At 38.8% G+C, this 24,360-nt stretch overlaps 1 protein-coding gene across 2 annotated transcripts in view; it reads left to right on the plus strand.

Annotated features, from left to right (window-relative positions):
• Positions 1-24,360, plus strand: part of Rnf115 (ring finger protein 115) — a 91,511-nt gene that overhangs the window by 54,397 nt on the left and 12,754 nt on the right. For both annotated transcript variants that reach the window (XM_046425767.2, XM_058573048.1), the window contains one exon: positions 1,309-1,520. In XM_046425767.2, coding sequence (XP_046281723.1) covers positions 1,309-1,520 — 212 coding nt within the window. The remainder of the gene's footprint in view (positions 1-1,308; positions 1,521-24,360) is intronic.

Raw genomic sequence — 24,360 nt, forward strand, 5'->3', positions numbered from 1 at the left:
TGGGTTACTAACCTTTTCTCTGAGTTAGGAGGCTGTTACTAATGTGAGTCTCTGGAAGAAATGGTGAGGTTCTGAGGAATTTTTAAGACCTGAGGTCACATGCTGAGGAGTTTTCTGTCCTAGTTATTATGTATACACTAAAGAATAAGCTCTTCCATTGACTTAAAACTTTCTTTCTTTGTTTATTGGTACTAGAGTTTAACCCAGGGACGCTTTACCACTGATCTACATCCCCAGTCCTTTTTGTCTTTATTTTGAGACGGTCTCACTAAGTTGCTTAGGACCTCGCTGAGTTGTGGGGCTGGCCTTGAACTTGTGATCCTCCTGTCTTTAGCCTCCTGAGCAGCTGGGATTACGGGCCTGTGCTACCACACATGGCTTGACTTAGAACTTTAAAACAAAGAAGTGGATTAGTATGACCAGTGGTACATACTTTGTGGATGGAGTACAGGAAGTAGTATTCTGTAGATCTTTTGAGATATCTGGTGTACAGATAGATAAAGCTTTAATTATTTTAAGGTGATTTTTTCCCCCTAGTGATGCTTCTACCAAACCCAGTAACTCCTCTATATCTCTTTTACTGATAAAAGTATGTACCACAGAATGCACTTATTAAACATTCCTGTGCTGCTTTGGCACAGCTTTGACATAACCCCTCCCTGATGCAGGTGCCAAGTCAAGAGAAGTATTTTATGGACATTTGTCTTCATTTTGTGGTGATGATGCCCCCACTGCGCCCCCGTAAAGTGTATAAGTACAGTCATTTTATTTAAATCTTTGTGGATGTCATTTACGACAGAACACAAGGTTGTAATGTTGATATATATGGTTGATTATGCTTCGGATAGAAGTCCAGGATACCTTCAGCTCGTATTTATATTTCTGAAGGGGAAAGTGATCAGAGGCATGTGGATGGATATGAGTGAGGTCAGCCATTAGCTTACTTGTTTCTTTTTTTTTTCCCTAAGTATTTATTTTTTAGTGGTACCTTTACTTTATTTTATTTATTTATATGTGGTGCTGAGGGTCGAACCCAGGGCCTTGCATGTGCTAAGTGAGCACTCTACAACCCCAGCCCCCCCGCAGCTTACTTGTTTCTTTATGAAGAAAATAATTTATTTCAATTTTTAGATGTTTTTTTCCTTCTGTTTGCACCTTAAAGACCTCTCATTTCCTTTCCATGAAACTGGGGAAACAAACATACTTTGTTATTTTGGAGCTGCTGAATTTCAAAGTGTTAAAAGTTATTCCTTTCTATTTTTGTTATTTTTCCTTTTCCTAATGTGATTTATTTCTGGTTTTTACTAGCTCTGGGACCATTTGGATCACACGATGTTTTTCCAAGATTTTAGACCATTTCTAAGTAGCAATCCACTGGACCAAGATACTAGAGCCAATGAAAGGAGTCACCAGACTCCCACTGACTTCTGGGGACCAAGTAGGCCTCCAAGGCTGCCCGTTACCCGGAGATACAGGTCTCGAGGAAGTGCTCGTCCTGGCAGGTCTCCAGCTATTGAGGGGTGAGTAGTTGCTTTAAGGGCAGTCTCCATCTGCAATGTGATATGTGCTAGCATGACATACTGTATCTGATAGCATAATCTGGTCTTTACTATCTTTGTGCATAAAAGACAAGTTGAAAATGAAGCTAAACTGTATATTCAGCTAATATCATTTAACGAAGGGTAATAAACTACAGAGTGAAAAATTATAATTATAGGTCTGTTGATAATGTTTCAGGCTCATATATAGATAATATGTTTATCAGATTTTCAGAAGACATTAAAAGGCACATCAAGTATTATGGATAACATTAAGATTCGGAGGCTGGGGATGTGGCTCAAGTGGTAGCGCGCTTGCCTAAGCATGCGTGAGGCCCTGGGTTCGATTCTCAGCACCACATAAAAATAAATAAAATAAAGATATTGTGTACGATTATAACTAAAAAATAAATATTTTTTAAAAAGATTCAGAGATCTGTTCTAGAGCTCAACAGATTGGAACAATGGGCTTATTAATATGATTTGTGTGTGTGTGGTACTGGGGATTGAACCCAGGGCCTTGTGCATGCAAATATAAGCACTCTACTAACTGAGCTATGTCCCTAGCCCTTAATGTGAAATTTAATAAGAATTAATGTAAAGTCTTAGGGACTGAAATAATATGCAACAAATGTCTGTTGAATGTCTTTCGTGTATGGGGCAGTATACTAGGCACTAGGGATACAATGGAAAGAAAACAGATGGTGTTCCTTAATTTCACGGATACCATTTAGAAGTAGAATAACAAACATCAATTTTAAGCTGTTCCCAGGACAGTGTTTCATACTTTATCTGCTTTATAACATTTAATCTGTATAAAGATAATAAGTGCTGTTGCTATTTTCATTTTATATAAGAAAAGTCTTAAGACTCAGAGAAATAAGGTAATAGCTAGTGGTGGATCCAAGGACTTGACCTGAGGTTGTGTGATCTAGTGGTGTGCTAACACAGTAGCCACTAGCCATACATGGCCATATCTGTTTAAATTTAAATTAATGGAGAGTTAATAAAATCAAACATTCGTCATTCCTACTAGTCACACTTCAAGGACTCATTGGTCACATGTAGCACTAGTAGTCACCGAATTTGATAGCCCAGGTTACAGAACATGTCGGTCATTTGAGAAAGACCTGTTGAACAGTGGTGTTCCCCACCTGCAGCCCTCCCGTCCCTGCCTTCTGGACACCTGCTCCGTCACATGGCTCTCCAACGTGTGTCAGGTTCACCTTGTGTTTTGTACATTTCGTTTAACTGCAGACATTCCTTTTTAGGACAAATACAAGATATAGGAAATCTGATTTAGTAGGATTGAGAGGACAAGCCTCATTAAATCTTAGACTATTTTAATAGCTTGTGGTACCCAGTGGTAAATCTACTGTGTTAGTTAAACTGCTTATAAATTGTGTTTCTTTCTCTGCCTGTTGGACCTGCATTGTGGAACCTCTCCTTTACACCCTTTTTTCCTCTCCCACCCACTGAATCCCCGTTGATCAATGCTGCGGTTCACTTTCCACTGCTCCTCTAGTAGGGGGTGCTTACGCAGTGCTAGAGGAGAGGCACATCACCAAATTTCCCTTTCTGGATTTCCTGTCCACTAGCTGATTCTCAGCAGCTGACTTATCTTCCATGGTCTGAAAACTGGGGCCTTAGGCTGAACTCCTCAAACCTCCATGTCCAGCTTCTCTGTCAACATTCATTTCTCCTGACAGTCTCCTGAAATGAGGTGTCCTTTCTTTTTTTCAAGGCCAGCCCACAGCCCACAGCCCACAGCCCTGACCTGTTTCCTGCCTGTTTCTTCTGGGGTTGTGTTTCATCCTTTTTCCCTTTCCTGCTTACTTTTCCCGCTTTTCACTCCTCAGCTACCCTTTTTAGTCTTCAGTTTTGTAATTTTCAAACCTGGCCATGCGTTAATGTCACTGAGGATATTTTTAAAAATACTGATATGGGGTGCCATTCCCAGGGACCCTTGGGTGATGATTCTCAGGAGTTCCTGAGAGTACTCTTCTTATAGCCAGGATTGAGCATCAATTACTGCTCTAGTTGATGCCCAGTTGCTGCCCTTTCCAATAAAGTCTCTTAAGAGACATCCACATTTACTTTGTATACTTTTTCACCTCCCATTATTCCTTTAACTGTCATAGTTTATTTCAACTAAAATCCTTGTTACCTTCTAATTGCAGACCCATTAGATACTTTAAATGTTTATCGTGTTCACTGGATTAATCTTTTGGGGTCTTTTCCTTCCCCTTGAAGTCCTCTACTGCTCTGACTTCTGTGATAGTGCATTTTCTTGATTTACTTCTTTGTTGACTTTTCTTATTATTGTTATTCATGGTGCTAAGGAGTAAACCCATGACTTGGCGCATGCTGAGCGTGGGCTTTACCTCTGAGCTACACTCCCAGCCTTGACTCTGCTTGTGAGTACTTTAAAGTATTGGTTTTCCTTTATTCTGCTTTTCCTTATTCTACAGGATTTCTCAACTTCAGGACTACTGAAATTTTGAATGGGATAATTCTTCATTGTGCGGGACTCTCCTGCGTATTGTATAGGATGTTTAGCAGTATCTTTGGCCCCTTCTTGTATAACATTAATTACTCCCCACCTTCTGTTCCAGTTAAGACAACAGAAACCTCCCTGGGGATAAATTGTCCCTCACTGAGAACTATTGATCTATAAGTCTCTGTGGTCATCCTCAAGTCCTCTCATGATTCCCATAATTACTGTATACTAAAGACTCACAGACCCATGGTGTTACCATTGTTAAATCTAGTTCCATATTGCCTTTGCAGAATTTTGCACCTAAATTTTAAAACCTGTATCACTTCCCTGTTATGGAGCACATAACTTCATATGTAAGGTGACCCTCTATGTTTTGGGATCCTCCCAACCTCTACAGCCTTGTTTCCTGTCACCTCCTGTTTTTCTTCTATTCTACCAGTACCAGACTTAATTGTTTGTTTGTTTTTTAACATGAACCATGCTGTTCAGTGCTTCTGTACCTTTGCCTAATCTGTTTTCTCAGCTGGAAATACCTTTGTTGCTTTCTTAACCCAATTAAATCAATTCTCCACTGAATCTAGGAAACCTCCTCTGATCTCTAGGACTAAATCAAAATACCTTTCCTTTGTATTCTTCAGAGTACTTTATTTCTCTATCGTGTTCTAACTATCCTAACTGAAGTTGTTTACTAGCTGCTGTTCATTTAGCACATTATTCCGAACGTTCTCTTAGCTTCTTTAATGTTCCCAACAAGCCTGTGAGGTAGGTACTGTTGAGGAATTTGAGATTTCTGCTTTATTAGAGCCTGTATTAGTTATCTATTATTGCATAATAATAGATGTTACTGTAAACCATAGTGACTTGAAACAATAATTATAGTGTAATATCTCATTTTATTTGGGTTAGGAATTCAGACGTGGTATGGGGAGATATTTTATCTCTGCCATCTGATATCTGAGAGACTTATAGGCTGGAGGGTAGAATAATTTGCACAGTTGTTTGCTCATATGTCTAATGGTTAATACCAGCTGGTGACTAGGGGGTTTGGTTTATGCTGTCAGCTGGTTTACTAGTTAGCTTTCTGCTGCTATAACAAGTACCTGAGATAAATCAACTTGAAAGGAGAAAAGGTTTATTTTGCCTCACGGTGTCAGAGATTTCAGTTCATGGTTGATTAGCCCTGCTGTTTTGGACCTATGGTGGGATCTCATGGTATGAATGTGCAGCAGAGAAGGCCTGTTCACCTCATGGCAACAGGAAAACAAAGAAAGAAAAGATAGGAAGGAGCCAGATTTCCAGCATCCCTTTCAAGAGCACACGCTCATGACCTAACTTCCTTTCACCAGGCCCTACCTCTTAAAGTTCCACCACCTTCTAGTAACACCAACCTGAGGACCAAGCACATGGGCCTTTGCAGGGTATTCCAGATCCAAACTACAGTAGCTGATAAGTGTTAGCTTTTAAGGTCCCTGTTAGTTAACCTCCTTGCCAGGGATGGTCATGAATTTGGATTTGTCTTGTTTTTTCTTCATTCAGATTAAATATCTGGGCAAGAATATCAAATAGGCTGAATATGGTAATGAATACTTGCAATCCCAGCAACTGGGGAGGTTGAGGCAGGAGGATTGCAAATTCAAAGCCAGCTTAGGCAATTTAGCAAAACCCTGACTTGATAAAATGGACTGGGAATGTAGTTAAATGGTGGAGCATTGGCACATGTGAGGTCCTGGATTCAGTCCCCAGAACTGGGGGGTGGGTGTGGGGATCAAATGAAAGGTATTGTATCCTTGTTAGTGTACCTCAACAGATGGCACGGGCTGTCAGAAGTCTTTTTTTCTTATAAAGGCATCCTTTCTCCTTTGTAATGAATACATTATCAAGGGTAAGAACTTGAGAGTGAGTGAATATCTGGTCATCTAAAGTTTTTCTTTTAATATTAGTTTTTTAATTGTAAGTGGACACAATATCTTTATTTTCATGTGCTGCTGAGGATGGAACCCAGTGCCTCACGCATGCCAGGCAAGCACTCTACCTCTGAGCCACAAGCCCAGCCCTCTAATAATTTTTCATCTAGTGCTATCAGTGTCCGTGGCCTGGATTATTACTGTGAAATAATTTTATATTTGTTTCTACTTAAATTACATTTATTTCTATTTCTATAATTTCTTCCCCAGGTTTAAACTTTTTTTTTTTTTTTGGTAAGAGCTTTTTTTCCCTGCTCTACTTTATTTATTTTAGCATGGTTTTAGCTTTATTTATTTCAGCATGGTTTTTAAGAAATCATTTTCGTTTTGATGCTCAAATAATCCCAATTTGGCCAGAGTAATTATGTCTAAACATTTAGACAACAGTCCTTGTTCACAGCCCTTGAATTAGTAAGAGAATTGGGCTGTCAGAGTAAGGTGATCAGGTTGTCTTTCTCTGGTTATTAGCTCATGATTTATTAGCTGATAACAAATACAGTCTCTGCTGTTGTCAGATAGGTTTCCTTTTGTGGGCATAAAATATTTTCAAAAAGATCTTTTTAGTTGCCAAAGGAGAATGGGGATAATTTCTTATTTTGTCTTGTCTTACTGTGTGAATGTTGAAAATGCAATATAGTACAAATGTTCTTGGACAGCCTTATATCCTTTTTATAATTAAAGAGAGAAGAAGAAAATAACTAACGTTTCTCAAATGCCTGGAACTTTTCAGGCCACAGATGCTCTTCTCACAATGCTCTTATGTTGGACTAGGTACAGCTAAAGTAGATAAGTAATGAATTGTAAATCTTTTGCACAAAAATTTCTGTTAAGCTAGGCATGGTGGTACATGACTGTAATCCCAGTGGCTCAGGAGGCTGAGGCAGAAGGATCGAAAGTTCAAGGCCAGCCTCAGTGATGTAATGAGACTCTAAACAACTTAGCAACAGGCTGGGGATGTGGCTCAAGCGGTAGCGCGCTCGTCTGGCATGCGTACGGCCTGGGTTCGATCCTTAGCACCATACAAACAAAGATACTGTGTCCGCTGATAACTAAAAAAAATAAATATTAAAATTCTCTCTCTCTCTCTCTCTCTAAAAAAAAAAAAAAAAAACAACTTAGCAAGACCCTGTCTTAAAATAAAAAAATAAAAAGGGCTAGGGATCTGGCTCAGTGATTAAGCTCCCCTGAGTTTACTCCCTGGTACAAAGTAATAATAATAATAAATTTTTGTTAGACTAGTAAAATACCAATGTGAACACATTGTCTTGAATCAGTCTTCCTTGGTTACTTTCCCTCTTTTATTCTGTAGGAAATATTGATCTACTGTACTACTAGCTTGTTCCTTTGGTTAATAGCAGAGGGTAGGAAAAAGACTTAAATTTGGAAACTATTTATGGAAAATCATATTACCTCAGTAACATGCAAGTAACATATAGCATGATTTAACAGTGCCATAAAAAAGTTGTTTTACTTGGGCTGGGGTTGAGCTCAGTGGTAGAGCTCTTGCCTAGCACGCATGAGGCACTGGGTTCCATCCCTAGCATCACATAAAAATAAACAAATAAAATAAAGACATTGTCCGTCCAAAAAAAAAAAAAAGTTGTTTTGCTTATGTTGTTTCCTTTTGTGGTACTAGGGATTGGATCCAAGGGTGCTTTTACCACTAAGCTCCATCCCCAGCCCTTTTATTTTGAGACAGTGCCTTGCTGAATTGCCCTGGCTGACCTTGAACTTGGAATCTCTTGCCTCAGCCTCCTGAGTCACTGAAATTACAGGTGGGGGCCACCACATCCACCTCTTAAAAAAATATCTTTTCTTACACACATAACAAGTTAGTTCAGTGTCTCAGCCATATCAGAGTTCCATCTTTGTGCTTCTCAGTCTTTCCCTCCAGTTTATTGCCTTCAGCCTTAGACAGGGAGAAAGGGGAGTGATATATCATCTGTTGATTCCTGCTTTTTGTTTTGTTTTGTTTTCTAGGAAAGGAAAAGCTTTACTACTGCCCCATTTATTCTCTCTATCAAGTTTCTACTCACTGGGCTCCCTGCCCACATCTAGAAAGCTAAGAGAGCGAGCATTTAGCTTTTCTGTCTTATGGAATAGATGGTGGCAAGGGAGAAGGGTATTGAGTGTCACAATATCTGCTTATTAGGTATTTTATTAGCTACTTGCATGGTGGTGAGAAAAGATAACAAGTTGGAGCCCAGCCTCAGCAACTTAACAAGATGCTGTCAAAATAAAAAGGACCTAGGATGTAGCTCAGAGGTAAAGTGCCACTGGCTTCAACCCCCATTACCAAAAACAAGAAAATTGCTACAAATTAATTGTACTATAGAATTAAAACTCATTTCATTTTAAACAATGTTTTAGCAGTCTTTTGAAGCTTTTTTTTATTTTACTATTACTGATAAAATACATTAACTGTGGATACTCCCCATTTTCTGGGTGTCATCACCTAAGAGGTTTTGGCTCTCTTAGTTTTTTCCCTACATTTCAATCATTTAGTTTCTTAATAAATTTTCTTTCATCATCATTATTATCATTTAATGTTTCTCATTAAATAGATCACCTTTTTTTTTTACAGTAGAAATTAGATTTATTTAGTTTTACAGTGCTGGGAAACTGGACAGAGTTACATATCTCATTACATTCAAGATACAGAATATTTCATCACAAAACTGCCCTATTAACCTAATTGCCTTTTCCACTCCAAATTGTCCTTATAGTTTTGTTTGCCCCAATATATCAAAGAAATAAAATCTGTAGCTTTTGCGTCTGATTTTTGCTCATTAGCATAACATAGTTGAGATTCATCTGTGTCCTTGCCTGTATCAGTAGTTCATTCTCTTTACTGAGAAATAATTTTCATGGTACATATTGATGTACTATAATCTACCCATCTATTCACCAGGGAATGGATTCTAGGATCTCTCTACTTTTAGTGACCATGGATAGAATCATGTCGCCATTCTCCTGTGTAATTATATGGGAGTGAGAATGTCAGATTGTAGGTATGTATTTAATCACAGGAAACTGCCACCGGTTTTTGAAGTGCCCTTTTTTGCATTCTTGCCAGCTGTGCCTGAGAGCTGCAGTGACCCCATGTCCTTGCCAGCACTTGGTGTTTTTGGTTTAAAGCCATTTTAATCTCACTGTGGTTTTGACTTTCACGTCCTTAATGATCAATGACGCTGAATATCTTTTCATTTGTTTGTTTATTTGTATGACTTCATTGGTGAATGTCAGTTTGAATCTGACATTCTGAATTAGCCCACATGTTATTGGATGTTTTTATTGCTTGTTCTCTTATTATTAAATAGTTAAAGTCTGTCATATATTCTAGATCACGATTTTTTTTTTTTTTTTTTTTTGTATTGGGGATTGAACCCAGGGGCAGGTAACCACTGAGCCAGTCCCCAGCCCTTTTTATAGTTTGAGTCAGGATCTCCCTAAGTTGCTTAGGGCCCTAAGGTGCTGAGGTCGGTTTTGAACTTGCGATCCTCCTGCCTTAGACTTCCGAGCCACTGGAAATTCTTTCTTTCTTTTTTTTTTTTTTTAATTTTTTAATATTTATTATTTATTTATCGGCGGACACAACATCTTTGTTTGTATGTGGTGCTGAGGATCGAACCCGGGCCGCACACATGCCAGGCGAGTGCGCTGCCGCTTGAGCCACATCCCCAGCCCCTGGAAATTCTTAATACTACTAAAGTATTCACTTATAAAAATAGTTAAGGTGGTAGATCTTACATTATATGTTTTTATCCCAATTAAAAAAATGTATGTTTTCTGAATTTCCTTGTGGGAGAAAGGAAAATCAGAAAATCCCCCAAGAGGCCAACCTGCTGAATATTCCTTCCCACAGCAGTGACAAATATCTCCCACTCTAATCATTCCAGAGGACTTGCCCCAGGCTCATTCAACATGAGTGACTCTTGTAGATCCTGAGGGTGGTGAGCACTTGGAAAACTCTTGGTGAAAGGCAGGATGGGTACTAGAGGTGATCGCTACAAGGCTCCATGGGATATCCGAGATTGCTATACGTGCCGTCCAGGATGCTGGGGTAAGGCGCTGCGAGACAGGCACGTGGCCGTGGAGTCCCGCCCTCTACTTCAGGAGTTCATCTCACGGCATTCCTTCGTTCTTGACTAGCCACTCTGAGTGATGCTCATCTGAGGCCTAGTTGGTTTTCCTTTGTGATCCTCTGGCAGAACTCCCAAAGGGAAGGCTGTAGAGTCCCTTTCAGCAGTCCAGGGGGTGTCATTTCCAGTCTGTGTACCTCATGCCAAACACAGCAAGGCAGGAATGAAAAAGCTTGGCTTGGGATCTCTGCTCGGGTTTCATTTTTCAAAAGCAGAACTCATGTGCCAAGAGTGGGAGCACTGGGGTCAGGGGTCATTTTCTTGACAGACAGCATTTCTTTCAGAGTTTATGACAAGAAAGAAAGAAAAGGCTGTAGGCAGCTTAGTCTAAACAACTTTCGGTTTGGCCTGAACAAAGACTCACCTGTTTTTAACTTTATTTAGTTGTATTATGAAAGAAAGCTTCATGATTTTTTTGTGTACGAACATTTGACTAAACATTTACTAGCCATCTGTGCACTCACCTTGTTGCCAAGTAGACACCATCTCTTGAAATGGAGTCAGACAGATTCCAGACACTGCTTCTGAGTCTCTTTGAAATATAGGGCATTAGCATGTAACCCGTTTCTCACTGTTGGGATCCAAATGATCTAGTGGAAGGACCTCTGGAAAAAATTTCCTCTCATTCTTGAAAAAACCACGGGAATTTCTAGTTCTTTACTGCCTTTGTCAGGATGTCATGTTTGGAACTGCTTCAGCCATCTTCTGACTGACCGTATGTGGGAGACATGGCTGATGCTGAGGATCGAGAGTGAGAAGGTGGAAAGGGGCGTCTGCTACTGAGTTGCCATCCCAAAGCTGGGGCTGTCTACCTCCAGACTATTAGATGATTAAGGTAAATAACTGTCCTTGTAGTTTAATCCGTTTTTGATCAGATAGCTGATCAAAATGAGTATAGTGAAAGTGAAGCAACATTATTCAAATTTAAAATAAAGAGTACATTACAACATTAATGAAGTCAAAGTGCCTTAGGTTCCTACAATAGACTTCTGCTGCTTCTCCAACTTTGTTCCTATCTCGTCTCCCCTTGCCCTGCTCATGCTAGCCATTGGGCCTTTGTCCCCCACAGTTGCTCTGTCCTCTTCACCCATAGGTAGGCCTTACCCAGTTTGGTTTCATCTCACTGGATTGCTGGGATGTTCTGTCTTCGACCTTACCTGTCCCATCGCCGAAGCTAACTCAGGTTTACCCCTTGGATAATAATAATTTCAGGCATCACTTCCTGGAGAAGCCTTTCCTGACACTCTTCCTAGGTCCTGTGTATGTCCCCAGAGCTCTGTGTACTTCTTTTTAGCTCTGATCACACCAGCAATCTTATCATTGTGTGGTGCTATGGTTTGAATGTCCCCTCCAAAACTCGTGACAAGGGACTGGGGTTGGAGCTCAGTGGTAGAGCGCTTTGCCTAGCACAAGTGAGGCCCTGGGTTCGATCCTTAGCACCACATAAAAATAACTAAAGTAAAGGTACTGTGTCCATCTACAACTAAAAATAAAATTAAAAATACTCATGTCAAAGTTTAATTGTCACTGTGGTGGTAATGGAAAGTGGAACCTTCAGTAGTCAGTTGGCTTATGGGGGCTCCAGCCTCACGAGTGGATTACTACCTTATCATGGGAGTGGGTTAGTTGTAAAAGTGAGCTCTCTCTGTCTCTTGGGCGCTTGCTTGCTCTTCTGCTGTGTTGTGACTCAGCAAGAAGGCCCTCACTAGATGCAAATTCTTGATCTTGAACTTCAGAGCATCTAGCACCATAAGCTGGATGAAATTCTATTGTTTATTCTGTACCCAATCTGTAGTTTCTGTTGTAATAGCAAAAAATGGACTGACATGTTATTTAATGTCTTTCTTTCCTGTTATACTATTAAATTCCAAGAAGGAAGGGACATTTATTCTTCCAAAGCCTCACATAATCCTTGGCATATGGTACATTCTGAAAGAATTTTTCTTTTTTTAATTTTGAAATGTGTTAGTGAATGCATGTATTTTCTTTTGGGTGTAACTTTTACTTTTCTTTATCTTATATTTCATTATCCAGATCATATTAAATTGGATTTCCATTTAGTGCCCGAGCAAAGTGGAGGATAAACAAGACATTAATTTCCTCAGGGCATTAAATATTGTAGGAAGTTTTGAGATTCTGGGTTCTCTGGATCCTTAGTAATCATATTATCTTGCTTGTCTCTGACTTTGACATAAGAAAAATGGCAGAATTCTAAATGAGAACAATTGTATAGCCATTCAGTTTGTTTTTAAAATGTCCATGTATTATGTGAAATAATTTCATGGTGGTACACCTCCCTGGGAAACCATTGCCCTAACATTTTCATTCTAAGTATATACTACTTTAGAAAAAAATCACTTGCCTAGCATACATGGGTCCCTGCCATGAAAAACTAAAAATCAAGTTTATGTGTCTGTTTATACCTATTGTAATTTTTTTCACAGTTCCATGAGGACAGGAATAATTTCAGTATCTAGTTAGATTTTTTTTATACTTTTTTTTTTTTTTTTTAGTTGTAGATGGACACAGTACCTTTATTTTATTTGTTTATTTTATGTGGTGTTGAGGATCAAGCCCAGGGCCTCTCAGTTGTGAGGCAAGCGCTCCACCATTGAGCCACAACCACAGCCCCTAATTTGATATTTCACATCTAATTTTCTTTATATAATAATGTGTCTTGTCCATTTCTACGTCATTACTTATATCTGTCGGTCAAATCTTTCTCTCTCTGTGTGCCACCCCACCTTCCCACCTTTGGTTGCTAGGAATGGAACCTAGGGGCTTCTACCTCTCTTCTGCACCAATCCCAGATCTGTCACATGTGAACACGTGAATTCTATTCATTAGAATTCTACAAGAGACACCACCACTGATTTAGACAATCCCTTATAGAACTCTAGGGCTCTTTTGGATTTTCTTTTTTCTTCATTATATACTAGACTACATTGAACACGTGCTTCTTTACATATGTTATTGTCTCTTAAAGCGTATCTTCCCATGTTTTCCATCCTCTTCTCTTTGTACGTCAGTTTGGATATTTTTCTGTTGATCCACCTTGACTTTCATTAATCCTATCTTCTCTTGTATCTAATCTGCTGTTATATACATCTAATAAATTCATTATTCAGATACAATATTTTTTATTTAACCCAGGGGTGCTTAACCAGTGGGCCACATCTCTAGCACTTTTTTATATTTTATTTAGGGATAGGGCCTTGCTAAGTTGCTGAGGCTGGCTTTGAACTTGTGATCCTCCTTCCCCAGCCTCCTAAGCCATTGGGATTTTATGCATGTGCCACCACGCCTGGCTTCAATATCTTTTTTAACATGTTAATTATAGTTAATTTAAAGCCCTTTTTTTGGGTAACTACAATATCTGAATCACCTCTGAGGCTATTTCTCTTATTTATCTTTTATTACTGGTTTTGGGTCATTGAGCCTATAATTTGGTGGGTCTATTAATTTTTGGTTAAATGTGAATAGTTTTGTATAAAAACTGTGAAAGCTTTAGACAGCGTTGTTTTTCTCTAGAGAGGATTCAGAGCCTGGTGCTGTGGCACACGCCTGTAATCCTAGTGGTTCTGGAGGCTGAGGCAGGAGGATCTCCAGTACAAAGCCAGCCTCAGCAACAGTGAGGTACTAAGCAACTCAGTGAGACCCTGTCTCTAAATCAAATACAAAATAGGGCTGGGGATGTGGTTCAGTGTTCGAGTGCCCCTGAGTTCAATCCTAGGTACCAAAAACAAAACGAACCCTTCAAAACTATAGAGTTCAGGGGTTTTTTTGCTAGGCATAGAGCATAGTGGAAGATTATTTTTATTCTATCAGGAACTATACCAAGACAAGACTGGGTTACAGCCCTGAAAGTAGATAGTCTACTTAGGGTTCACCCTTAGCTTTCAAAAGTTTCAGTTTAGATTTTTATATATTTTGTGAGCCCTTCCTCCAAAGGATATAAACCCTAATCTTGGTCACAGGAGAGTACATAACATTTTATTCTAATAAATAAAGACTTCCACTTAAATGTTTCGTTTGCTGCCCTTTATAGCTGCAAACTGATCTAAAAGGGAAATTGCTATGTGCCTCCTTAGTCTGCGAAAGACCTGAATTTGCTTTTCCCTCACAGTGATCCTTCATTGAAGCTTTGCACAGGATCCTCAGCCTTCTGCTCTTGCCCAGCATCAGCAAAATCGGTTACAGAAGCTGGCTCCTTCTTCCAAGATTATTCCCTCTCTAGATTCTTAACCACTCTATTTCTCATTCCTTAGTAGTTCTCCTTTGTCTTCAAACATTCTACCCGAATTTTCTAAGTTGTGCAAGGTATTTTTTTTTTTAATATTTATTTTTAAGTTTTTGGCGGACACAACATCTTTGTTTGTATGTGGTGCTGAGGATCGAACCCGGGCCGCACGCATGCCAGGCGAGCGCACTACCGCCTGAGCCACATCCCCAACCCCTATGCAAGGTATTAATGCTGGTCTGCCACCAACTGCTTTCTCTTACCTAAGACTGAATATCTGTGGTAACATTTCAGTAGGATGAAATTCTTTTTCTTTTTTCCCAGAAAATTTTAAGTTTTATTTATAACTGTTATAAAGTTGAACTGCTGAAACTTGTTCATTGAGACATTTTGACTTGCATTAATGCTTTACAGCCTGCATTTATATTAAAAATTCACCCACAAACAAAAATGGAAAAATGACAATACCTGATTTCTGTCCACTATTTTTCCACTTGCAGTTGTATACTTAGATATCTTTTGACCCTATGGGAGGAAAATTTTAACATTCAGAACTACCTTTAACAGGAAAAAGAGAGAGAGAAAAAAAAAATATATATATATATATATATATATATTTTTTTTTTTTTTTAAGAATGAAATGTTTCTAAAATCAAAGTAAATTCTAAGCACCTTCTTTCTCCATATGGGCAATATTGCTAGTTGGTGTCTTTTGGCATAATTGTAACATGTTTGGCATGGAGAGAACACAGATTGATGTCTTTATAAAGGCCAACCAGAGAAGCCTCACTTGCTCCCTGCAAAGCACCTAGAGCTGTGCACTGGAAGTGCAGATCTGTTTTGAAGTCTTGAGCAATTTCTCACACCAGGTGCTAGAAGGGAAGCCGGCAAATCAGAAGTTCAGCGTACTTCTCTTTGTTTGTTTTTTGTTATCAGGGATTGGACCCAGGGTCACTTAATCACTGAGCCACATCCCTAGCTCTTTATTTTTCATTTTGAGACGGGATCCTGCTAAATTGCTTAGAGCCTAAGTTGCTGAGGCTGGCTTTGAACTTGATATCCTCTTGCCTGAGCCTCCTGAGCCTCTGGAACTACAGGAGTGTACCCTACAGTTCAGTGGACTTGTGATAACGTCTCATTTCACAAAGTGCCACCATACCAGGCCTGTAACAATGAAGTTCTTTACCTCTCCCAGAGGGCACACTCTTGTGAGCAGCTCCTGTCGCCAGTGGTTTCCTGGATGCTCTGTCGCCCATGGATTTGGGGAAGTCTGCTGTATATGGCCCAGTCCTTTTCCTGTGGCTGGAACTTGGCTAGCTAGAGGCAGCGCTGGCATTAGAGAGCAATGGTGGCTGCAGACACCATGGAAAGAGTGGATGACATTCTTAAGAAAATGCTGGGTCAGATGATCTGACCTTTAACATTAAATCCTGTAACTATTACAGTCTCACCAATGGAATTTGAAAGTATCCCATATGTCCTCAGCAAAAGTGTTGGTGTCAGTCTCTATCTTTGCTAATGATGATAAACTTGATGGTTACTTTTGTTTTGTTTGTGATTTTTTCAGTTGAGCTTATTTTCATATAATTATTAGATGTTTATATTTCTTCTGTGAATTGTACCTTAATATGCCTTGCCCAATTTTCCTTTTATGGAGTTTAAAAAAGTTATTTAGGGGCTCTCTCTACATATGATATAGATATGAATATTTTTATGTATGTTACAGATATAAATTGCTTTCCACTCTGTATTTTGTTTTGTTCTTGTAACTTTTCATATATGCTTTTAAGTTTTAGGGTGTCAAATCTTTCAATACTCTTATGCTTAAAAAGGGTTACCTCTTCCAGTGTTTTAAAAGGATATTCCAGTATTTTCCTTGTATCTGGTGTTTTTATGGTTGTATAAGTAAGTCATAACCCTTTTTGATTCTAAGTGGCAGAAATCAATTTAATAATATAGCTCAAGAAAAATTAGAATGTATTGATTATGTAACTCATGTTCTTTGGTTATATCAGACCTAACATCTTCCTTTTATACCAAATGTCTTATAATGCCCTCTGCTATCCTGACCTGAAATTTACTGGTAATATAACCTGTAAAACAAATTTTTTAAAAATACATATTTGTACATACTATATTTCCCAAAGGAGATATAATAGGGGAAAGTATATGAAAATATTTTAGTACGTAAATTCTTAGCTGTGACTATTCTGGGAGAGAAAATGAAAATTCAGATGCTTGCCTCTGCCTATAGAGCCATTAAGAATGTGACGGCTACCAATACAGACAGTAGGTGGTATTGCCTTGAAAGTTCCTCTGCCACATGTGGAATTGGTAGAGGATTATGATTTTCCAAAAAGGTGAAGAACTCTTGGGAAAGTTCTGGGGGTGGGAGGGAGTGTAAATTTGCCTTGATTTTCAGTTGCATTCCTGAAAATTTTAGCATAGAGTTGTCCCTTGGTATCTGAGGGGGATTGGTTTCAGGACCTCTGCAGATACCAAAATATGTAGATGCTTGAGTCTCATATTTTCATATAACCTATTCGTATCCTTGCGTATACTTTAAATCACCTCTAGACTGACTTGCAATAACTAATACAATGTAAGTGCTATATAAATAGTTGTTATATGTATCTATTCAGTCCAGGTGCATTTTTTGCATAGATATTTTCAGTATGCGGTGGGGTGACTCCTTAGAACCTGTGGATATAGAGCGCAGACTGTACACCTGGGAAGACCAAGTGGGCAAAACGTGGTGTTTTGTAGGGCGGAGTTGGGTTTAGTGTCAGTGAAGCAGAGGTGGTTTTCCTCCAGGAGGATGTCTAGGCAGGAGGTTCACAGGTTGTCATGGCGGAGCTCTGCCGGGCCTGGCCATCCTCCATGTATGCAGATTTGCACTCCCCTTTCCTACTTAGTGAGTGAGTCCTCCCAGTTACTGGGATCAGGAAGACTGCTCCCTTGAACTTTGGAAATCACTACCTGGGGCTGATATTGAGGACCCCTGATGTGACTGAAAGTATGTCGAGGGCAAGACTTTTAGTAGTGTGTCGCCTTCACCTGCTTTGCCTCTCTTCTGTCCCTGTTGAGCCTGCTTTCCTCGCTTGGCACCCCAGTTAGACAGCTCTCCCTTTGTGCGGTGACAGTGGCTTCAAGCTCACCTCAAGAATGGGCCGCGTGTCAGCTTTCATGGAGTGCTCTCTGATTTGTGACACCTCTGATGGGTAAAGAGTATTATTCATATATATTGTTTAGTTAAGGATCTAATCTGCTCTCAGAGTATCCAGTTATTTACAGCATAATTTATTGAATAATTCGTCTACTTTGAAATGTCTACTGTATTATATAAGTGCTTTTATCCTCATCTCTCTCTGTGTTCTCTGTTATCTTCTGTTATCTTTATTTATGTGCTGTGCATGCACCATAATGGATTTCTTTGCTATAGTTTTATAGATGATTTGACACCTCGTTGGGAAAGAGCCCTTCACTTTTTTCCCATTACTTTCTTTATGCTTCGCTTACGTTTACCTTTCCAAAGGGGATTTTATTTATTTTATTTATTTTTTTTTAAATTTTTTTATTAGTTGCCCAAAACATTATAATGCTCTTGACATATCATACATTTGATTCAAATGGGGTATGAATTCTTATTTTCCAAATGGATTTTAGATAGAATCTGTCTCTGTCCAAACCATTGGGATTTTGGTTGGAAGCACACTGAATATATATTTAATCTGGGGAGAGTGGGTACTTTTTAATAGTATTGAAACTTTTTATTGAGGCCTGTGGTTCGTGTCTCACTTTGTTTGTTTTTAAATAGAGTTAATTTTTTAGAGTAGTCTTAGGATTACTGCAAAATCAAGCAGAAGGGGCTGGGGCTAGGGCTCAGCGGTAGCACACTTTCCTGCCATGTGTGAGGCACTGGGTTCGATTCTCAGCACCACATATAAATAAATAAAATAAAGGTCTATCAACAACTAAAAAAAATATTTTAAAAAATCAAGCAGAAGTCACAGGGATTTTTTTAAAAAGTCATTTAGTAAAGTTTTAGTTTTTAACTGATTATTGCTAAAAATTTTAGTTTTTAATGTTACCCATCATTTTGCTAATTAGTCAAATTCTCTTATTAACTATGAAAGGTTTTCATTTTATTTCTTGGGGTTTCTAGATTTATAAATATTCTATAAATTTGAATTATATTTTTCTTTCCCATGTCTGTGCCTCTTATTGGTTTTTCTTTTCTGTTGCATTGACTTTACTATCAAAACCAGTTGTTGCCAGGTGTGGTGCACACACCTGTAATCCCAGCGGTTTAGGTGTCTGAGGCAGGAAGGTTGCAAGTTCAAGGTCAGCCTCAGCAACTTAGTGAGGCCCTTAAACAACTCAGGAAGACTCTGTCTCAAAAAATAAAAAAAGGCTAGGGATGTAGCTCAGTGATGAAGTGCCCCTGCGTTTATTCCTCAGTACAAAAAACAAAAACAAATCCACAAGTTGTCGAATAGTAGGCACCGTGCGTGCGTGCTGTCTTCCTGTCTCAAGTAAGAGTGTATTAGTGTTCTTTGCTAATAAGCATGCTTGCTTTTTGGTTCCTAGTATCAGCTCTACCATATTTTTAAAAATTTAGGTCTGGGTGCACGTGTGTAATCTCAGGGGCTCAGGGAGGAGGATCATGAGTTCAAGCCCAGCCTCAGCAGTTTAGCAGGATCCTAAGCAACTTAGCAAGATCCTGTCTCAAAATAAAAAATGAAAAGGGCTGGAGACGTGACTCAGTGGTAAAGCGCCCCTGAGTTTAACCCCTGGTACCAAACCAAACCAAACCAACAAAAACCCTTAGTTTTATTCCTAATTTCTTAGGAGGTTTTAATTAATAATCATTAGGGATTCTATCAAATGTTCTTTACAGTCCTATCAAAATGGGCTTATAGTTTTTCTTTTTTTAAACAATTAATGCATTTTGTTACTGAATAGATTTTATGATATTACATCAGCACTGCAAGCTTTAAATAAAAACTACTTTGACAAGGAGCATTAATGTTCTAATTGTATTTATAAAAGTATCTTATTAGAGTTGATTTGTTCCTTTTTTTTTTTTTTTTTAAGATTCTTGCTTCTATTCTGAAGGAGGTTCTGTAATTTTCTTGTGTTGTCAGCATCAAGTTTTGGTATTAGGATTAGATAACTGTCTTCTTGTGCTCAGGAATAGTTTAAATAATGTAGGAATTATCTATTTCTTAAAGGTTCCTTAAAGGTTTAATGAGTTACCTGCCATTCCGTCTGGGCCTGACATCTTTGAGGGGGACTAGATCTGTTACAGACTTTTTAGTTGTTTGGGGGTTAATGGTCTAATGTAGTGCTTTACTCATTTCTATATTCTCAGTTTCTAGCACAGTGTCTGTTTTATAGTAGATACTAAACTAATTCGTTTGAAATGAATGGATAATTGTAACTATGTCTTTAAGAAATATAGGAAGCATATGAATTAGTACTAATAGGTACAAGTATGTGCCAGAACCTAGTCTAAGTACTTCACAGACGTTAGATTGTCGAATCTTCATTACAACCCTAGGAGAAAGCACTGTGACAGAAGATCTCCATTTTGTAGGAAAAATTGAGACACAGGATAGGCAGATTGCTTAAGGGTACAAAGGCAGTTAAATATTGGAGCCAGGATAATGCAAAAATGAAAATATTTTTATGTGGTGAGATTATAAGTATTTTTTACTTTAAAAATTTTTAACAGTATCATTTGTCTTTCCAGCTTTTTCTTTTAAAGAATTAAGCATTTCCCTTTCTCAGAAACATTTTTTACAAGGCACACATGCCGATATGTCAGTAAACAGAACTAGAAGGTTTTTAATTCTCTTTTCTTTCATGGAAGTATAAGTGAAGTATCACACACCTTTGGGACACATTACTCTGCCAACATAGCAGGTCTGCCCAGATTGTTCATATGGCTGTTACCACTTTATAGTAGTTGTCCTTATGATGTCACCCTTTATTTTGAAAATATGTCATGATTTCATGTTTTATAGATTTAAAAAAATTACTGTGGCTTCTTCCTGATAACAGCTTGTCTTGTTGATTTGAGTAGCACTTTTTTTCCCTTTTTCTAATGTGGTACTGAGGATCTAACCCAGTGACGCGCGTGTTGTAGGCAAGTACTCTACCACTGAGCTATACCCTGAGCCCAGCAGTATAACTTTTTTTTTTTTATATGTTTTAGTTGTAGATGGACACAATACATTTATTTATTTATTTACTTACTTACTTACTCTTTTATGTGTGCTGAGGATTGAACCCAGCACTTCGCATATGCTAGGCAAGCACTCTGCTGCCCAGTCACAACCCCAGCCTCTGTAGATATTTGAATATACCTAAAATGTATCTTTTGTTGTCTGATCTGCAGCTTTCAAGTAATAGTTTGTCCAATCAGGACCTGAATCGTTTGTGCTCGTCTTATCTAACCTTAAATGAATTTGACCTGTGCCAGAAAACGATTTTTTTTTTTTTTTTTGAGAGAGAATTTTTTAACATTTATTTTTTAGTTTTTTGGCGGGCACAACATCTTTGTTTGTATGTGGTGCTGAGGATCGAACCCGGGTCGCACGCATACCAGGCGAGCGTGCTACCGCTTGAGCCACATCCCCAGCCCACGATTTATTAATTTACACCTGGGGATATTCTGTTTTAGTGACTAGAAAATTCATTTCTGCTAATTAGCATAATGTTATATTTGGATTTCTCATATACCAAGAAATAACCATTCAGATGGTTGTTTGATGTATATAGAATCAACAAAGAAAATTGTATGCCTTTTAGGAGAAAATTTATTCAATTTGTGATGAAGCCTATGGAATTATTCATTTCACCTTGAAGATTTTTTTATAATGATAAAGTATTTATATTTATTAGTTTTTTTTCCTTTGTCTATATTAGATAATTACCAACATGTTCATACTTTCCAGATAGGTAATAGATGGTTGCAATCTAGAAAGATATTAGGGCTGATTAGTTTGCACTTACACATTCAAACCGATCTTTATTTTAGTGTGTGCTACTTTTTTTTTTTTTTTGGTACTGAAGATTGAAACTAAGGATGCTTTGCCATAGAGCTACATCCTCAGTTTTTCTTTGGTTTATTTCCCCCAGCTCTTTTTTATTTTTTATTTTTGAGACAGGGCCTCACTGGGTTGGTGAGGCTGGCCTTGAACTTCTAATCTTCCTGCCTGAGCCCTCCGTCCCCAGTTGCTGGGATTACAGGTGTGTGCCAACATGTCCTGCAGCTGTCATCTTTTGACATTATTTATTTTTTTAAACATCTTAGTTGCCTTCTTCTCTAAGCACTTTTGAGTTTAGCAACAATCTGTCTCTGAATCATTTTGTAAGACATACTACATGTAAGAAGGTTTCCTGCCTGAAAAATGAGTTTTCCTGAAGTTAATGCTAGCTTTTGGAACCATCGTTTTCTGATACTGATCAAATTTAGATTTTGGGAGTTGACTTCATGGTTAACTTTTTAGAAATTTATTTCAAAACATTAAGGCTTTTTCCCCCCCAAAGATTAAAAAGACGATGTATATCTAATTAAAACAAATTTTTAAAAAGTTATGCTCTGAATATGTGATCAAACTTTTCAATAATAATATTTTTAAAAGAAAAAAAAAGATTAAAAAAAAAACAGCATTACAGCTCAGGAGGCTGAGATAGCAGGATCACTAGTTCAAAGCCAGCCTCAGCAACAGTGAGGCACTAAGCAACTCAGTGAGACCCTGTCTCCAAATAAAATACAAAATAGGGCTGGGGACCTTTTTAAACATACACCACACACACACACACACACACACGATATCTCCATTTATATAATTGAAATAGGATTGATCATATTACACACTTTATTGTTTTATGATTTTTATTGTTTTATAATTTTTATAATTTTTTGAATAATTGTATATCTTTCATCATATATAAAATTGAGGCCCATCAAAGGTTTCTTAATTCATTCAATAAACATTGCGTATTATTATGTGCAAGATGCTATTCTAGATGTTGAGCATGCAACAGTGAACAGAACTAAAAAATGACTGCTCTTGTGAAGCTGAGGTCCTAATGAGGAAGACAGACAAGATGAACAGTGTCAAGCAGTAGTACACGCTGTCAGAAAAAAAGGCTGGGAAGGGGATTGGGAATGTGTGTCGGGGGGTGAAGATTCAAAAGCACAGTCAGCAGAGGGTTTATTTTTATTTATTTTTACGTGGTGCTGAGGATGGGACCCCGTGCCTCGCATGTGCCAGGCAAGCGCTCTGCCATTCAGCCCCAGCCCCAGCCGCAGCCCCAGCCGCAGCCCCAGCCAAGGCTTTATTGAGAAGGTGTTTGACCTGGAGAAAATGAGGAAATGAGAGACCAGTGTGAAGGACGTATCAGGAGAAGCTCTCAGAGAAGTCTGGGAATAGATTGGGGATACGGGGATGTGCAGAACCACTTGATTGGTTATTGTAAGGGCTTTTACGCCATTGGAGAGTTTAGATGAGCTTCTTTCTGGAAATGGTCATCTTAACTGCTGTGTTGACACAGTGCAGGGCTGCGGGGGCGTTGGGTGGCTTGGAGTCATGAAAAGTGGCATGACTCCAGATGTAGTCTGACAAGGCTTGCTCATTGAACATGATGTGGGACACAAGAAAGAGTGAAGGGTTTTGGGCTGAACAACTAGAAAAATGAAACTACCCTTAGCTGACACAGGGCACAACAAAAGGAGCAAAACTTGGAGGCAGAGATTTCAGTTCATTCAGTGCTTTATCATACGTTCAAGTGGAGATATTGAAAAGCAGTCTTGTCTGGAAATAGAATTTGGGAGTTGTGGTATTTAAAGTCACGAAGCTGTATGAAATTGCCAACAAAGTCAAGATCAAGATTGGTAGAGCTCAGAGACTTGAGCCCTGGAATTGCCAGCCCATAGGAGTCTGAGGAAGTCTCCAGGAGTTGAAGAGACCTCTGTTCTGATCTTCCTGGTCTCAGCTCACCACAGAAAAGAACGTAAGGACCAGTCAGGTAAGAGTAGCAGGGCAAGAGATTCATTATAAAGGAAAAGTACCTACTTGAGAATGGGAGGGCAGGTAAGCACAGAATAGCATTCCGTCTTAGAGTGGCGTTCAGATACCAATAGAGTAGCTAAGGCACTAGATTAGCCGTGGAGTCAGGACGGGGTTTTGCAGTTTTGCACTTGTGTTTCATGTCTAAACCCTACTGCTCAGTTCCTCCAAATGCCTTACGGTTGTCTTCCAGTGTTGTTTTTTTCTTCAGCTATTTGGTAAGCTGCTGGCAAGGATATGGCTGTGTTGGTTATGGGTTGTTCGGTTTGCATTCTGCCTGTTAATGGACGGTCCCCTTTTGAGATTCAGTGCTCTTTGTTGCTCTTCATACGCCTAAATTCCTATCTCATGTCCACTAGAATTAGAGGTTTGGGAGGAAAGGAGGAATAAGCAAAGGAGACTGAAAAGAACCACCAGGGAAGTAAGAGGAAACTTAAATGAAGACTCTGTCTGGTTTTAGCATGTGACTTCTCCTCCTAGACCCTTTGGGTTGATTTTTCTCTTCCGTGAGTTGCTAAAATTTAAAGCATATTGCCTTCCTTCCCTCTACTCATGCTGTCACACATAGCTTTAACAAGAAATAGCTACAAAAGCAAGAAATTCAGTGTAAATACTGTACGCGTCACCTGAAGATAATCTCCAAACAGCGCATATGTTTTAGGGGCCACCCTGAACAATCTGTGTTACTGCTGAGAATACTTGGAGCCCACATCTGACTTCCAGAGAGTAAGCATCCAAGCAAGCAGTCATTAGCCAATCAGCTGCTGGCAACTCCAAGTATTTGTATAGGGTCATTTGAAGAGCTCTAGGGAACTAGGATGTTTCTTAAACTGGATCACCACTGTTTATTTATGGTCTGTTGAAGCACATGATAATTTCCTCTTCCTGTGACT

Source organism: Marmota monax, unplaced genomic scaffold (assembly GCF_021218885.2).
Source record: "Marmota monax isolate L192 unplaced genomic scaffold, Marmota_monax_Labrador192_F-V1.1 WCK01_AAM20220418_F8-fsc00320, whole genome shotgun sequence".
NCBI lineage: Eukaryota > Metazoa > Chordata > Mammalia > Rodentia > Sciuridae > Marmota > Marmota monax.